Below are 18468 nucleotides of genomic sequence, written 5' to 3' on the forward strand. Positions count from 1 at the left end.
TCAATTGTCCAAAGGACCACCAACAGGCAAACAAGTCAATAACCCTTCTCGGCATGACCCAAGACATCCCAAAATGACTAAAGAGGGCACTCCATAAAGCTGACACTACCTCTCAATGAAGAAGAAGATGATCCACCGTCTCCCCATTCCTCTTGCACATGTAGCATCTGTTCATTACAATAACATGCCACTTCCTGAGATTATACAAGGTTAGGATCTTGCCCAGAGCCGCCAACCACGCAAAAAAAGTTGCCCTTGAATGTGCCTGCGTGAGGTTCGCATCATTGCGTCCGCCATACACTTTTCCAGGGAAAGCAACTACCTTCAGAGTAAGCCAAGGAGTAGGACTTGTCCTTGAAAAAACCTCTTTCAGAGGAAACTCACCATAGTTTATCTGCACACCCTTGTCTCACTATGACTGAATGCAACACCTGGAGAAATGAAGCAAAGACCTCTACCTCCAGTCATGCGCCTCTCTAGAAAAACTCATATTCTACTAATTGGATCCACCCAAAAACTTCAGATTAGCCGCCATTAAGGAATCCTTCATAAGAGCAATACCAAATAAAATTATAAATGCTTCCTTAAGAACTCCACACCACAGATCATGCCAAAAGCTAATCCTAGTCCCATCCCCCACCTCAAGTCTAGTAAAGCCTTTGAATGTCTCCCACCAGTGCCACAGAAAATAATAGTGAAGCCGAAAACATTTTTGGTTTGACCAGAAAAGCCTTTTTAATTTTCGTAAAATAGTTTTTTTTTTTTTTTTAAATCGTAAACAATTTTTCGAGTTTGAGCTTCTCCTTCTCAAATTGTTGGACTATCGCCGAACCGCCGTTGGCGGTTTATAAAAATTGCTGGCCATTTTTCGTCGTTGCTTATTTTTCGTACAAACCAAGCGCCAAAAAATATATTCAGGAAAATAATTTTTTATGTAAAATGATTTCATTGAAAATATTTTCAACGGAAAACATTTTATGCCTAAACAAACGGAGCCTAAGTGTATGTTTAGTATCAGTATAAGTATCATAAAAGTTTAGTCCATGAAGGTACCACAAAAAGTTTGTTATATTTTTTTTGGATGGACAGCCGCATTGTATAGACTTTTGACAGCTGATAATCCTAAGAAAAGGGATAAAATAACAGTGAATTAGTGTTGCATGTGCAATAACAATTGTGAGATGGTTTGTGCATGATGAAGGTTTACCATTGTTTTCAACCTTTATTCGCTAAAGGTGAAGAACGAGGCTAATTATGCTTTGTGCATCCTACAATGGCTGATGAGAAGTAGCACATATAAAGAGTGAAGCTCAAAGAAGATGTCAAGTTGGATGAGCTGCACCATAAGAAAAAGATGCATTTCTTAAAGCAAAAAGTGGGACTAATTTAGGACAAGAAAAAAATATATTGTATAAGATAGTGCATTCATCTGGAGTGAGGGTTCATGGCCGGCACGAGGAGGTGGTCCGTAGAGTCCAAAGTGTTTGAGGTGCTGATCAAAGGAGGGGTATCAGGGGTGAGGATACTAGAAAGGAGCAACAGGAAATTTAAGTCCATTTTCTTGAAGAGGGATGAGTTAGTGTGGTTGGTGCGCATAGTAGAGGATCTGGTGGCAGTGGAGACGTCTGAGGTCTTTTGGGATCAATCCAGAGCAGGGTTCCCACGGGTTATTGCACAAAAATGTTCCAACAGACATGGACGTTTTCTGACAGTAGGAGAATTTGATGGAAGGCGAAGATGTGGTTCGATTATCATTCCAGAAGGTCGTTATGGACAAGGTTGGGATCGATTTATCAAGGAGGTTCGCCTGGCAAAGGCTTCTCTTTGTGAGGACAGAGGGGTTAGGGAGGTCAGGGAGGGGGTCAAGGATAAGGGAGGGGTGGGCAGGAGGAGCTATGCGGAGGCGGTGGGGTTGTCGTTGCAGCCGGCTGGGGACTGCTTTAAGTCTTTCTCTGAACCGATCGCCAGGGTGCCAAAGTGGCTGAAAGAGGCCTCTGCAGAGTGGGATAAGAAGGAACAAGTATCTGCCAAGGTAGTGGGGGACTCAAAACAGGTTAATGATCGGGGGTGGACCGCCGGCGGTAATGGAGAGGGTACGAAGAAGATTTTCCCTATAGGTGTGGCGGGACTGCCCTGTCCAAAGGATGGGATATCCTCAGGTTGCGTCAGTTGGGTTCCGGCGAGCGATTCACGAATTCCGGCGAACAGGATCTACCCCACGGTAAGGCAGCCAGCAGCGTATCTTGGAATGAATCACGTGAAGGGACAGGAGGAGATTGGTTGCCATGATGTGCAGTCTTTCTTGCGTGTGAAGGGCGAGCTCATTAATGCCAAGGAGACGTTGTGCAGGTTAAAAAGTGAGATTGACGTGGGTATGGAGAGGCTGGAAGCAGCAATTAAATATATTGAATGTCAGTCTTCTGTTCCCAAGGTTGATGAGCCTCGTGTTTGTGGGTCGGCAAGAAGGAATGTGAACAATCTTGGGGTAGTCAAGCTAAAGAAAGCTTATGTGGTGCGGCCCAAATGGATTCGTGATAAGCCCGGGAAAGCTATTAAGACTTATTTCAGGAGAAAGGGAACTCGGCCCAATTTGGATAATGGGCTTACCAATGGTTCTGTTACTAAGGCCCTGCTCATTAAAGAGCTGAAGGCGGTGGAACTTGGGACGAGAGCAGTGGAGCTAGGAGAGAGCTCGCGCGCTGGGCCGGAGCCGGTAGGTGAGCTAGAATCGTCGGAGGGTGGTCCCAAAGCTCTGGTGGGCGTCGATGACTCAGAGCGCTCGCCCCACGCCGTCAGGGTTGTTGGCGCTGTTTCCCACTTGTTGATCGAGACCGCAGCCGCGGCAGAGGAGCCGTTGAGGGTAGCGCCGATGGGTAAGGGGCTGGCTGATTCCCACGGGCAGAGCGAGACTATGGCCACGGTAGAGGAGCCGACGAAAGTAGTTTTGGCGGACAAGGGGCTGATAACGAAGTTTCCGGCGAGGATTGGAACTCCGGATCAGGCTTTGATAGTGGACTGCACTGTTCAGGCGAGACCGAGGATGGATTTAACTCCGGGCTCTCTGGGTAAGTTGCAGCCTGTCCCCTTAGTTTCTGATACTTCTCTTTCTCTGGAGCTCGGCCAAAATGATCAGTCCTCTTTTAAGGGTGGGGCGAGTGGTTCTGACTCGGGGATTCTGGGCAAGAAACCGGGCGAGTGGATGTCACCGGCTTCCTCCTCTGGGTCTGTTGCTGGTGACTGTGAGGAGTCCGGGAGGGAAGTTTTCCTGGGGAGCAACCTTGTTGGTCAGTATCCGGGAGTTTTGGTGCTGGGTATTCTGGGTAAGGAGCCGGGGATATGCACGTCACAGGCTGTTAATTTGGGTGGAGTTCCTACAGTAGTGGAGGGTTCTCTTTCCCAGGAGTCTTTTGTTCCAGACTCGCTTCATAAGGAACCGGAGGTGGAGCATGAGAGGGACTTTATTATTAAGGCATGCAAGGAGGTTGGTTTATCTTGTGACGGGGAAGAAGGAAAATTTGAGGAGACCATTGGGTTACTTATGGATGACAACAAAGGCAATGGATCGGAAAGGGAAGAGTGTACTCCTGCAGCTAAAAAAGGTAAGAGGGAGATTTATAATTTGTAATCTTCTGTTAATTTTGTGGGGCATTCGTCAAGGGAAAGAAATAAGGGGAGGGCCAGCCGAGTTAAATCATGAAGCTCAAGATTCTTTCATGGAATGTGAGAGGATTGAATGAGAGGGATAAGCGGCTGAGGGTTAGGAATTTGCTGAGAAGCTGGAAGGCAGATATAGTTTGTTTCCAAGAGACGAAGATGAATGTTATTTCATATAACTTAGTAAGGAGTTTATGGGGCTGCCCGTATGTAGAATGGTCCTATGTTCCTTCCATTGGGGCCTCGGGGGGTATTTTGCTCATGTGGGACAAGAGGGCTGTTGAGAAGGTAGATGTAGTGTTGGGCAATTATGTGGTGGCTTGCTCTTTCAAGAATGTCGGGGATGGCTTTGCGTGGGCGTTTGCGGGGGTGTATGGCCCTAACAGAGTAAACTCTAGGCGTCTTCTTTGGGAGGAGTTGGCAGGGGTCATGAGCTGCTGGGACGTGCCGTGGTGTATAGGTGGGGACTTTAATGTTACTCTCTATCCTAGTGAAAGGTCAAGGGGAGCTCACTCTCGGTCGGCAATGAGGGACTTTGGTGAGTTCATCTCGGAGCAGGGTCTCATGGACCTTCCCTTAGTGGGGGGGATCTCTACATGGTCAAATAACATTTCTTGGTCTAGGCTTGACCGCTTTCTTGTCTCCCCGGATTGGGAAGCCCACCATCCGGACTTGCGCCAAAAAAGGTTGCTTCGGGTTTGTTCTGATCATGCTCCTATTTTTTTGGATTGCAATTCTTATTCGGGAGGCAAAAGGCCTTTCAAATTTGAGAATATGTGGCTCAAAGTGGAGGGTTTTGTGGATAAAGTGCGCAGCTGGTGGGACTCATATCATTTTCAGGGTACTCCGAGTTTCATTCTTTCTAAGAAGATGCAAGCTTTAAAGTGGCATATTAGAAGATGGAATGACCAAGATTTTGGCAATGTGGGGGTCTATATTAAGACTCATATGGAAGAACTTAAAGCTCTGGATAGGGTGGAGGAAGAGAGACGTCTAACCACAGAAGGAGGTTGAGAGGAAAAGGGTGCTTGCAAGCGTGTTAGAACTTTCCCTCCTTCAAGAAGAAATCAGTTGGAGGCAAAAATCTAGGATCCGTTGGTTGAAAGAGGGCGACAAGTGTACAAAATTCTTCCATCGGATCGCTAATGCCAACCGAAGACAGAATTATATTGAGTCTTTGAACATTAATGGCACTTCTACTTCTGATCAAGAGGCTATTAGCAATCATATCACTCGCTTTTATGAGACGCTCTTCACGGAGACTCTTGGTTGGAGACCGAGGTTGGATAATCTTCATTTCGACATGTTGGAGGTGAATGAGTCTTCTAATCTGGAAGCCCCTTTCGAGGAAAGGGAGGTGTGGGAGGCGATTAAAAAAATGGATAGGGACAAGGCGCCAGGTCCGGATGGCTTCTCTATGGCTTTCTTCCAGGATTGTTGGGAGGTGATCAAAAAGGACATCATGGCTGTTTTTGCGGAATTCTATGATCGAGGTAAATTCGAAAAAAGCCTCAATGCTACGTTTATTGCTGTTATTCCGAAGACGCATGGGGCTTCCGATCTAAAGGATTTCCGCCCCATTAGCCTTGTGGGGGGGACTTATAAGATTATTGCGAAGGTTTTAGCCAATAGAATGAGGGGAGTCATGAATCGGGTCATTTTCAATCCGCAGAACGCCTTCGTTAAAGGTAGACATATTTTGGATTCGGTGCTTATTGCCAATGAGTGTCTGGACAGCCATCTCAGATCTGGGGACCCCGGCCTCTTGTGCAAGTTGGATATGGAGAAGGCTTATGATCACATGAACTGGAAGTTTTTGCTCTACTTATTAAGAAGGTGCGGCTTTGGTGTGAAATGGTGCTCATGGATTGAACATTGCATCTCGTCGGTGCGGTTCTCGGTATTGATCAATGGCTCTCCTTCCGGCTTCTTTGAGAGTTCGCGGGGGGTAAGACAAGGTGACCCCCTTTCGCCTTTCTTGTTCATTATGGTCATGGAGGCGTTCAGCAGGATGATTGATGCCTCTATTAGTAGGGGCTTCTTTAACGGCTTCTATGTGGGTGCCAGAGAGCCTGAGCGGGTAACTGTTTCTCATCTTCTTTTTGCCGATGATACACTGATTTTTTGTGGGGCTGCTCCTGATCAAGTTAGATTTATTAAAGCACTCATTATTGGCTTCGAGGCGGTCTCAGGATTAAAAGTAAATCGAGCTAAATCTGTTTTGGTCCCAGTCGGTGGTTCGGTGGAGTCGGGTGAGTTGGCTGATATTCTAGGTTGTAGCACTAGCTCTCTGCCTTTGAAGTATTTGGGTCTTCCGTTAGGGGCTTCGTTCAAGCTGTTGGCTATTTGGGATGATATGTTGGAGAAAATTGCTAGAAGGTTGGCCCCTTGGAAGCGCTCATATTTGTCCAAGGGAGCGAGGCTCACGCTCATCAAAAGTACCTTATCCAATCTTCCCACCTATTTTTTGTCCCTCTTCCCCATTCCTGTTTCCGTGGCGAATCGCATTGAGAAGATTCAACGGGACTTCTTATGGGGGGGGGGGGGGGGGGGGGTTCAAGGAAGAGTCTAAGTTCCATTTGGTCAGTTGGAATGAGGTTTGCTCTCCGATTGTTGAGGGTGGTCTAGGGATTCGGAGCTTGCGTCTTTTTAATCAAGCTCTGTTGGGAAAATGGTTATGGAGATTCGCAAATGAGGAAGAAGCTTGGTGGAGAAACATTTTGGTGGCAAAGTATGGGGTGCATTGGGGTGGTTGGCGTTCTATATTTCCTCGTGGATCGCATGGGGTGGGGTTATGGAAACACATTTGTAGGGGTTGGAGGTCGTTTCAGTTCCATTTCAGATTGGATCCTGGCTCGGGGGGGAAAGTCAAATTTTGGGAGGACTTATGGTGTGGTGAGATGCCCCTCAAGGATGCTTCTCCAGGCTTTTTTAATATTGCTAGCAATAAGGATGCTTCCATTGCGGATGTTCGAGAGTGCATAAATGGGATGGTTCACTGGAATGTTACTTTTACTCGCAGAATTCATGATTGGGAGGAGATGGTTTTGGCCTCTTTCTTCTCATTCTTGTATTCGTTATCGATTCGTGGGGTGGGGGAGGACCGGATGTGGTGGATTCCTTCGAGAAAAGGGAAGTTTGAGGTTCGCTCTTTTTATAGGAAGCTTGCCTCCAAAGAATCCAACCACTTCCCTTGGAAAAGTATTTGGCGCACCAAGGCTCCTTCGAGAGTAGCCTTTTTTGTGTGGTCAGCCGCCCTTGGGAAATCACTCACCTTGGATAATGTTCGGAAAAGAGGTATTGTAGTGATTAATCGTTGCCATATGTGTGAATCGGATGGGGAGTCTGTGGATCATCTCTTTCTTCATTGTGGGGTTGCGCGCAAGTTGTGGGATGTTATTTTCTCCCGCTTCAATTTGTGTTGGGTTATGCCTAGAAGTGTTAAGGAGATGTTTGCTAGTTGGTGGTCGGGCGGTAGAACCCGTAGTGCCGTGGTTTGGAAGATGGTTCCCCTGTGTCTTTTATGGTGCCTTTGGAAGGAAAGGAATGCGAGATGTTTCGAGGATTTGTCGAGGAACCTTGAGGACCTTGTTCATTTCTTTTTGTACACGCTTTTCACATGGACTGCAGGCTGGCTTGCTCCTTTAGTGATTAATTTTCCTGATTTTCTCTTCTTCTTTCTCCCTTACTAGTCGCTCTCTTGTATACTCCCTGTGTACTTGGGTTGCGCCCCTCTGCGTTCTTTAATGCATTATTACTTATAAAAAAAAAACAATTGTGAGATGGTAGACCATCTCCTACATTGTGATATGGTACGTGAGGTTTAGTCATTAGTTTAACTCTGTTTAGGGTTGAATGGGTGATGCCTAGAAATCTAGTGGAGCTATTTGCAATTGGAAGGGGAGATTTTGTTGCCAAGAGGCTACATGGTTTGGGAGATAGTTCAACTTTGTTTTATGAAGACAATTTGGTGGAAGAGAATTAACTGTACATCCACATTACAGAGCTTTATGGAAACTCCTTAAAACCCATTTTTCTATGATCATTCTATGACTATATGTGGATTGCAGCTGGTTTTCATTGCGATAGTTTCTTGGACTTCATTGATGTTCTTAATTTCCGGTATGTTTTTCAGGGAATTACCCATTTTTCCCTTTTACACTAATTATCTTAATTTCTATAATTTTATATTACTTGATAAAAAAAAATGATTTGCATTGTTAAGCCATTCAAAATGAGGCATTAAATTTGAATAATTACTGGAAAGGGTTAAATGACTTAAATTAAGGGAAACTAAACAAATTTGAAATGAACTAGTACTTGGTTACTATTTTCTCTAAAGAATATTCATGGAGTTCTGTTCTGTAAATTCCTTGCATTCCTCAATCTGGATGAATTACATTTTTTTAAAAGCAAAACTTAAAGTCCTAATCTTCGAGCATCTTCCATCTTTGCTTTGTATTTTGTTGACCATGTTCTCCTGTGGATTGCAGAGCTGGAACCGTCATATCAGAGACATGGGAAGACGGACAAGTGCTAAAAGATCTCAATGTTCATCTAGTATGCTCTTTCTATATTTTCCTTTCGCTTATTGAAAATAAATATCGTTAGTTTTGAATTTTCTTAACATGCCAGTGGTTTTTGGACCCAATATATCTCATTCCCCATGTGTAAGAGTTTGAGGGTGAGGTCATGAGTTAAATCCTGTATAAGTGTGTGAGATATATTTACTTCTAAAATTTTTTTTTCTTCAAATGTTATATCCTTTGTGTTTAGCTATAGTGAACATGTTTTTCACCACCTTTATAGTCTCTTAACTTTTGTATACAATTTGACTTGTTTTTAGGCACTTAGTGAGATTTTATAATGTGTGTATCAGAACCATGGTATGTGAATCAGAAGATTATTGGTGGAATAATTTGAATCATAAGGTCCCTTTAATTAATAATTAGAGATTTGTCTTTAAGCTGTTAAACTTTGTTTGGATTCTAGTTTTCACACTTGCTTTCTACAATAGTTATACTTGTTTTTTCTTTTCTTTTCTTTTCTTTTTTTACAGACTTCAACTCTTCTCACATATTAAGCAATAACAGTGGCCTTCTTCCTCTGAATTTCATCTTAGTTTTTTGTGTGCATTTCATGCTCTCAGATGTCTTGGATTTTTGGTGTCATCAATTTCGTGATTGTATCTTGCATTCCAACCTTGTATTTGTGATTTACATCTTGTTTCGATCAGCTCAGTTTATTTCTCATGTAAATGCACTATAAACAATGCCATTGTGATAATCTTTGCAAGCTCCGAGTAAAGTCAACTTCTGAAGGTGGTTAAGCATCCCAAAATTGTCTTAATCTTGAATAACATAACCATGGGTTGTCAGAAGCTTATCTTGTTTCTTTGCTGGTCAAACATCTTCTATTGATGGTTCTGAATTATAAGTTACTGGATTTGTTATTTGCTAGTTTTCGATAAGCATCATTCATCCTTTACTCTTATTTAGGATGGATTTCTTGTAATCGTATTTTATAGTTGATAGCAGGTTAATCACATGAAATTCCCACGTGCAGTTCTTCATAAACTTTTTACTGTGTCTTTTTCATTTTCCATGATTGGGGTATTATTTTTAAATTTAAGTTTATGAGAGGGAAGGGCGAAAAAACTGACAGTTAGAATATTGTAGATTTGCTAAATCAAAGAGCTCATTTTGTCTAGGAAATTCAGATACATACAAATTTCCAGATACAATGATGTTGCATTTTACTCTTGTCAAAGTTTTGAGCATATTCCCAAGAAAGTGCTATTGATATTGCAATAGATTTGCTTTACACTAGTTATAGTCATAATACCAGTTCTGGACTATTCATGACGTGGTAGTGTGTGGATATTTTCCATAATTAATTAAATAAACCTTTAATCAGAGTATCAATATGTTTTTGTATGTAATTCAGGTTGGATGATAATTCGTGCTTATATAAAAAAGAAAATGAAGATAAGTCCTACTTCTATGCCATTCTATAAGGATGTCATCAACTATTTTAACTGCAAAAATCTTGTTAGGCTACAATTGTGTTAATTTTTAAACATAAATAGAATTTGTCTTCAAATACATTTAAATGTGTAGAAAGCTCCATTATTGTAAAGATGCTACCCAAAATTCCTTTTTTTTTTTTTTTTTTTTCATATTCATTAAAAAATAAATCCAACCTTAACAATTTGTAGACAACATGAATTCTAACATTTTTTGCCATTTACTAGAAGCAATTACTTGAAGCGAAGGAGACCGTTGAGCGGCAGCGGAAAACATTGAAGAAAAGACAGTCTGGTAAAATTTTGTCTTTTTGAGTTTTACTATTCCTACTTCCCTGTTGTTCTGGTATTACTTGTGGCAGGTTTGGATCTATGATCCAAGAATATTTCAACTGTGTTCACTGGGTCTAATTTATCATGTGGACATGTTTACTTAAGCTACGTTGGCAGATTTTTCCCTGTACCTCCTCTTCCACATAGTTTTTGTTGGCACCAAGCTGCCATGTGGCCCATGTTCATGCATATGTGCCATCTACACAGATAATTAAATTTTGCGGTTCTAGTTCTGATGTTCTTGCTACTTTTAAATCCCCCCCGCCCGCAGCTCTTAGTGATCCTGGTAGCCTTGGGCATCGATGGCTATCAGGTTATATTTTCAGACATAGATGGTTGATGTCTCGAGTGGTTGTCACTATTTGAATTGATCTACTTGTCTGCTGTCTAGGTCCTACATTTAGCTGTGTATGTCAAATACTTCTTTTTCTCTCTTTTGCCAGAAAAAAAGAAGTTTTGGCATATAGTTGAAGTTAAATTTCATCGTGATGTATTCTTACAGACACCCACACCCATGTACAGAATAGTCATTGTTTTCCTATGGCTTTGTTGTTTAGCAACTTTTTTGGTACTAATGGCACTTGGTGCTTCTTCAAGATAAGGGCGACACAGTTGATGCTGAAACAGGAGTGCAAGAAGAAGATTTTCTCATCCAAGATGAGATCTATAAATCCCGTCTAGCCAGCATTAAACGTGTAAGATCAAATGTTCTATGATACTACTGTTTGGTTGTTTCCTTGTTATGATCAAATGTTCTGTGATACTACTGCTTTGGATATTTCCTTTTGTATTCTGTAATGACTAATGATTGGAAAGATTTTGTTTAATATATATGTACATCAACTTTCATTGGGATTGGATTTTCTATAGGAGGAGGAAGTTATTATGCGTGAGAGGGATCGGTATGAACTGGAGAAGGGAAGGCTCATTCGTGAAATGAAACGCATACGAGATGAGGATGGTTCCCGTTTTAATAATTTTCAGATTCTTAACCATAGATATGCCCTTCTAAACCTTCTTGGGAAAGGAGGATTCAGTGAGGTTTACAAGGTCAGAACTTTGGTGAAGTATTATGATATTTGATAAATTTGAATATTTTCCATCACGATTTTAATGAAGCCTTGCAGTTGCTGAAACAAAAGTCTAGATTATTCCTTTGCCTATAATGGCAATCGTAAAGATATACCCTTTTGCAGTGATTTGAAGTAAGAAATTTCCAGCAGGCTTATGACTTGGTAGAGCATAGATACGTTGCATGTAAGCTTCATGGCTTGAATGCTCAGTGGAGTGAAGAGAAGAAGCAAAGTTACATACGGCATGCAATTCGGGAATACAATATTCACAAGACCTTGGTGCATCATCACATTGTTCGGCTTTGGGACACTTTTGAGATTGATCAGAATACATTCGGCACTGTCTTGGAGTACTGTAGTGGTATTTATGCTTCCTTACCATTTTATCTATATGATGGTCCTAGCTTTGGGTATGAATGAATTTATATATTCGGCCTTTCACTTTATTCCTATTTTGCTTTTTTTAATTAATTTTTTTTTCCCTCAGGGAAAGATCTTGATGCTGTTCTTAAAGCAACACCTGTATTACCTGAGAGGGAAGCAAGGATAATTATCGTACAGATATTTCAAGGCCTTGTATACTTGAACAAAAGAACGCTGAAAATTATCCATTATGATTTGAAGCCTGGAAATGTTCTAATTGATGAGTTTGGCGTTGCAAAAGTGACTGATTTTGGCCTTAGCAAGATAGTGGAAGATGACGTAGGATCCCAGGGTATGGAACTTACATCGCAGGGAGCTGGAACATATTGGTGAGTGATGTAGTTCAGCATCTATGCTTGCTTCTGATACAAGAAATGAGTTGCTCTTTTGCTTGAAGCAAAGCACATGATAACTGACAAACCTTTCTTCTTCTGTGTTCACTTCAAATATATAAACAAAATTGGGTTAGCTGGGTTTAAGAACTGCCTCTTTGACTTTCCAACTGTATTTGAGCAATTCGATACGTTAAGTATGTGTTAAAACTACCTTTTGTAATATGAACATGTTTTTAATATATGTGGACGACAATTGTTTGTAACAAATCTGATTTAATTTGGGGAAGGGTTAGAAGAGAGATTGATTTATGTGATTTTAAGCCTTGTTCTGTGTTATGAAGTGGTTTACCTCTTTCCACTACGTGAAAGTTTCCTTGCCTATTTTGGTGAGGAGCGTCATGCTTATGAATTATTCGATTTGTTACATTCAGGTATTTGCCTCCTGAATGCTTCGAGCTCAGCAAGACACCTCTCATATCATCAAAGGTGAGGGATTTTTCTGAATCCTTATTCTAATGTGTATTAAGGAGATCAAATGCCTTCCCTCCTCGCATATCAACTAAGCTCTTTACTAGTTGCCCAGTTGGCTCTCTGGAACTGTTCACCACATATTTTTTCTTCTTCATTTGGGTTGACGTCTTCTGACATGCTATCTCTTGGAAAGCAGGTTGATGTTTGGTCAGCTGGTATTCTGTTTTACCAAATGCTTTTTGGCAGACGTCCTTTTGGGCACGACCAGACCCAAGAGCGAATACTGCGTGAAGACACAATTATCAAAGCACGCAAGGTTGACTTTCCTTCTAGACCTGCTGTCTCAAATGAGGCAAAGGTGAGTTATGCCCATTGATGTAGTCTGTCAAGTAATAATCTTAGTTAGTGCTGGGGGAAGAAAAGAAACAACCTATTTGCTCAAGCATTTAAGGACAGAACTCATATAGTGTTGGATCTTTCTTTGAAAAAAGTTTAGTTCTTTGTTTTCATACAAGAGTAATGCTATTTAATAGACTGCTATACGATGGATTTACAACTAAAATGATGTAGTAGTAAAAATTAGCCCTGAATTTTTTTTTCTTACAAGTGCTGATGAAAGGACTAATTTTCACTCACATTATCACGTTGTATGACAGTTGTATAACAATAAATTAAATAGTATTTCTCTTCATACAAATAGCAGGATGCTACAGTATCGCATTTCTAGCAACATCCCATCACAGATTACTGACTATCTGAATTTTGTCCACATTTCATTCTTCCCATGTGCACAAGGAGTTCTAGTCTATGCACGATGGGTCGAAACTCTGTTTCTAGCTTCACTTCTTATGGTTTGGCTCCAAAACTTGGCTGTAAACACTAGAAACTTTTTGTTGCAATCCTCCCAAGATAGTTTGAGGTTGAATCTCTTGACTTTATAAACCTAGTGAAGTATTTTTGCATATCCATGTTTGCAGGAACTAATTCGGCGATGTCTAACATATAACCAAGCAGAGAGGCCAGACGTTTTAACTATTGCTCAAGACCCATATCTTACATACTCAAAGAAGTAATAATGTACAGACAACTAAAGGAGTCAACAGGGCAGGAAGTCAGTCTCCTTTGTTCAACATTGAATGGAGAAATTTACGGCAATACCTGTTTGGAATTTTGTATAGTTTGTAAAGGTTGTCGTTACTGGTTACCGGCTTTGTAGCAGGGCGTGTCTCCCGTGATCCAGGTGAAGTGTCCGGGGTTTTGATTACTGTTGTAATTTTCCCTGCTCTTTTCTTACATATAAGTCTTTTTCTGTTTGTTTTTTTTTTGATAAGTAATGATGATATAAAAAGTGCAAAGGAGTGCAACCCACATACACGGGAAGTATAAACAAAGAGTGCCTAAGAGGGAGAGAAATGAAAAAGAAAATCAGAGAAACTAATCACTAAAGGAGCTAGCCAAGCGGCTGTTCAAGAGTAAAGAGTAAAGAAGAAAAAATGAGTCAATCCCTCTATGGTCCTAGTCAATTCCTTTTTTTCTGTTTGTATCCTGCTAGGTTGATTGACTTTCTGCTTTCTGGAAAAAAAGAAAAAGAAACCACCTCCCCCCACCCCCCCCCCCCAAAAAAAAAAGGAAATGTAGGTTTAAGTTAATTAAATGGGGATTTTTTTTTTCTTGGCAAGCAACATTTATTTTGCTCTCACGGTTCAGCTTCCAAATGGAAATCAATATATAGTGGATCATTTGCCTGCTCATTTTTTAAAAACGTAAAATAGAAAGCAGGTAGGAATAAATCTTTTGTGAATGATAGACAGAAAATGGGTGCTTAGGTTCTTCCTACAAGTGGTGTGGCTAATAGAGAAGCGTTTAAAGAGAAGGAAAAGAAAGTAAGGTGTGATCGTATAGGAGGGACGTGGTTTGTTATGGTCCTATGGATTTGGCTTACGCGTTGTTATTTTACGAGCCGTTGAAAAAATAACAGCACATCTCTTGTTAATAAAATAGGTGGTCAAGATTTAACAATGTAAATTTTTACTCGAGACTCAAAATGCAGTTTGCATCGTTATCTTTTGGACTTATTGCCTCACTTTCTCTCGATGTTTCGATAAACGCTCATTTAACTAAAACTTTGCGTTTCTCTTTGTATACTTTTTTTTTTTTTTTTTTTTTTTTTTGGTTTTTGAATAAATTGATCGCACCACGAGGGAGAGGGAGAGAGGATGATGATGCTTCAATTTAACCCAATTCAGGTATGGATGTACAAGAGCGGCGTGGATGGGGATGAAGCTCGGAAGAGGGAGGATAATTTGGTTGAGAACAAGAAAAGAGAAGGCCTCCATCTGTCTCAACAATCCAATGAACTCTTAGGGCTTGTTTGGCAAATCAATTTTTGTTTTTGTTTCTGAAAACTATTTTCGAGAATAAAAACAAATTATTGTAGTTTTTTCTTCGCTAAAAGGGTGTTTGGCAAATTGTTTTCGAGAACATTTTTTGAAAACAATTTTTGAAAATTTGCAACAACTCCATTTCACCGATACCCAAAAATGGGTTGAATTTGAGATATATATAAAGAAAAATTATTATAGAAGTGAACCAAGTATGGCTGTAAAGAACATAACTATTCATGAATATACTTGAGCTTGGCTCAATTAGGCTCATCTCAATTGTTAAACGGGATGTTCGTGAACACAAAACTACCTGCCAATGTTTATGGGATAAAAAAAATGGCTCTCATTCTCCTCTTTCTGTCATTCAATCTCAATGAAGCTTACCAGTTATGTTTCTGTGCGCAATGGGCTTTTTGATTCTAGGCTTGATTTTCTTTTGAAGGAGAAATAGAAATGGAGAATAAAATATTTAATTCTTGAGAATGGATCTTCAAAACAACTTAGGAACAAAGTAAGATAATGAAAGAGGAAAAGAAAAAAAGAAAAAAAAAAATAATGATGTATCATTAGGAGAATGGCTCTCACGAGTGGAAGGTTAATTGGATATTATCATCATTCAAACAAAATTTGGAAGATAAGGAAACAAACAGCATTTGTCCCACGTCCCTTGATTAAAAATTATCATTATTAAATCTTTGCCGCCCATTTTATTATGAGCGTTCACAATGAGCTCAATACCTTTAACTTTTCTCTAAAAATTTAAGAAAGCTCATAAAAAGTCCCATTTAACAAACTTCCTATGTTACTTTAAATTTATTTTTAGTTAGATTCACTCCCTACATTCCAAGAGCCAAAAAACAAAAGTTATATAATATTTTATTCTTATTTTTTACTCTTATCTCTCTTATTGGTTTAAAACTAACAAAAAATTATATTTAACTAAAGTAGAGAGAAATAGGGAGTTTGATGTAGCGTCATTGGATTCGTGTTGCACTGGAGGATAAGCTGTTGAAATCCATACTGATGACAATGGGTCAGATATGATGGCAAAACGGTTGTCTATGCAAAAGCTTGAAATTTACAAAAGCGCGGCTGGCTTGGTGGAGCCCCTCACATAGTCGGGAGGGGGAGATTTGTTGGGGTGGTCCCCTCTCTATGTGGGGACCAACCCATGTGGCAAGCAACAAAGGGTTTCTACCCTTTGTGTGCGGTATAAAAGAAAAGCGCAATTGCGCATTCGTGAAGAGTGAGACAAAAGAAAAAAAAAAAAAGAAGAAGAAAAGGAGTGTGGTGCCATAAGGGAGAGAGAAAAGAAAAAGGTTCTCCTCACACATTGGGCCATGGGTTGGAGCAACGACAACCCGTTTCTCCCGTGGACTGTTGGGCCGAGACTAGTTGGTTGAACCTGGGCTCTGATACCAGTGTTGGGTGGTATCAAAGCCCAGGTTCAACTAACAAGTCTCGGCCCAACAGTCCATGGGAGAAACAAGTTTTTGTTGCTCCCACCCATGGCCCGATGTGTGAGGTGGAGAAAAAAAAAAAAAAAAAAAAAAAACTCCATCAGAGAATTTCTTCATAAATACACTATGATCTGATGTAGTTCTGTCATACCCATGATCAACCATAAAGGAATCAAACTTCTTATACCACTGTCTTGGTGCCCACTTGAGTCCGTACTGACCGTACAAGCTCTTTTTCAACTGACACACTTAATGTTCTTTGCCTTTAGCTGTGAACCCCTCTAGTTGCTTCATATAAATTTCCTCTTCCAAGTCACCATGAAGGAAAGCAATCTTCACATCAAGCTGATCGATCTCTAAATTCATTTTGGCAGCCAAACCCGAAACAACTCTGATAGAAGACATCTTTACTACAGGTGAGAAAATTTTATCAAAATCAATGCCCTTCTTTTGACCAAACCCTTTTACAACAAATTGTGCCTTGTACCTTGGTTGTGATCTGTTTGGTTCAATCTTGTATCTGAACACCCATTTATTCTTGAGGGCTCTCTTGCCCTTAGGCAGTTCCACCAAATCATATTGTGTGATTCTCATGCAAGGATTTCATCTCGTCTTGCATGGCTTCTAACCAGTGATTTTTCTGGTCATGTAGCATAACCTCTTGATAACTTTCTGTCTCTCCCCCATCAAAAAGTAACACATATTCATTAACTGAATACGTTATGGAAGGCTGTCGGTCTTTGGTAGATCTCCTCAACTGAATCTCAGCGGATGGTTTTGAAGAAGCTTGCTCTAGGTGTTCTTTTGACTCCACATTATCAATTGTAGGCTCACCATTTTCACCGACTGTATCAACCTATTCTTCTTGTACATCTGTGACGTCACACATTGCCTGGGTATGGAAAAGATTATGTGTTTATATGGAATATACTCTCTCTAAATGGTATGAGGCCTTTTGGGGGTAAACCCAATAATAAAACCGTGTGAGTTTGGCCCAAAGCGGACAATATCATACCACTTAGAGTAGGGGTGTTACAACATCTCCTATGTGTTCATCATGCATCACACAAGGAGGAATATCTAGATCCAAATAAACACGGTATTCACTGAGAGACTTTGCCTTTCTCTGATCCAAGTCTTCAATGGTTTGATCTTCAAAGAATACGACATCTTTGCTTCGTATGATTTTCTTATTAACTGTCCCACAATCTGTAACCAAACTCCTCGTGCCCATAACCCATGAAGATACATTGTTTGACTTTGCTATCAAGCTTTTGATAAGTGCCAAAATATTCATATTTTAACCCTTAAACTTATATTTTTTAATTCCTTAGTTTTGTTAGTTTGTGCTATTTTAGTTCTTTTATGTGTTTTCTGTGTTTTTGTAGGCTTTTGGAACAAAAGAAAGCATTTTTGAAAGTTTGAAGCTTAAAGAGCAAATTTATGAAAAGTTAAAGGTTTTGATAGTGCGATCGATCGCAGGGCACCTGCGATCGAGCGCACTACTAGAGAGCATGAAGAAACGAGCGCAAGGCATGCGCTCATGCTCACAAGAAGCAGTATCAATCGCATCTACAATTGAGCGCCCAACACACACGATCGATCGCAGACCTGTGATCGAGCGCACACGGGTTGCGATCGAGCGCACCCATGCGTGAAGAGCAAGGCAGCAGCGCCCTATTCCGGAAAGTCTTTTTTTTCGCCCCTTCAAAACCCTAGGCGAACTAGAACGTAAAAGCTACAATTTTTAGGGCTTCTAGAGTGTTCTTAATGCCTATAAATAAACCCTTAAGCCTATAGAATAGACACACAATTCCAAGGAGAAGAATTAGAGGTTCTTCAATCTCAAGTTTTCGGTTTATTCTTTTCCTTTCTATTTTATTTTATGAAGATGTTTAACATCAAACTCATGTGTAACTAAACTCTTTAATAGGGCTAGATTGAAGCCCTAATTATGTTTATTTAATATTTCAATATTGGCGCCTTTGTGATAATCATATTGTGATGCTTAACTTGATTAATTTCTGTTTTATTGAATTCCTCATATGTGTTTGCCTGATCAACAAATGTATGTGGTATGGATTAATTAATTAAATCAATTTGGATGATTGAGTCCTGGGTTTAATAGAGTAACAAAAGAATTCCTCACGGGTTCTTGGGTTAATCAACATGAAAAACCGGGAGTATACACCCATGCCCTAGGTTCCGTGTGTTTGTCAATTTTCATAGATTTATGCTTTCTTAAAAAACAACTTAGTATACACCCTTGCTAAATCCTTTAAGAAAGAAAAGAGTTAGAGTATACATCCA

The 18468-nt window shown here is 40.4% G+C and overlaps 1 protein-coding gene across 2 annotated transcripts in view; it reads left to right on the forward strand.

Annotated features, from left to right (window-relative positions):
* Positions 1–13630, forward strand: part of TSL (Protein kinase superfamily protein) — a 32589-nt gene extending 18959 nt beyond the window's left edge. The window contains exons 9-17 of one of the 2 annotated variants that reach the window (XM_088519226.1): positions 8148–8214; positions 9908–9974; positions 10610–10707; positions 10883–11062; positions 11233–11446; positions 11573–11837; positions 12275–12329; positions 12511–12672; positions 13292–13630. In XM_088519226.1, coding sequence (XP_088375352.1) covers positions 8148–8214; positions 9908–9974; positions 10610–10707; positions 10883–11062; positions 11233–11446; positions 11573–11837; positions 12275–12329; positions 12511–12672; positions 13292–13387 — 1204 coding nt within the window. In that variant the 3' untranslated portion in view covers positions 13388–13630. The remainder of the gene's footprint in view (positions 1–8147; positions 8215–9907; positions 9975–10609; positions 10708–10882; positions 11063–11232; positions 11447–11572; positions 11838–12274; positions 12330–12510; positions 12673–13291) is intronic. The other variant, XM_059574686.2, reaches the window with a different exon arrangement.
* Positions 13631–18468: the final 4838 nt, after the last annotated feature.

The sequence above is a fragment of the Corylus avellana genome, chromosome 8 (genome assembly GCF_965113065.1).
Source record: "Corylus avellana chromosome 8, dhCorAvel1.hap1.2, whole genome shotgun sequence".
In the NCBI taxonomy this organism is placed as follows: Eukaryota; Viridiplantae; Streptophyta; class Magnoliopsida; order Fagales; family Betulaceae; genus Corylus; species Corylus avellana.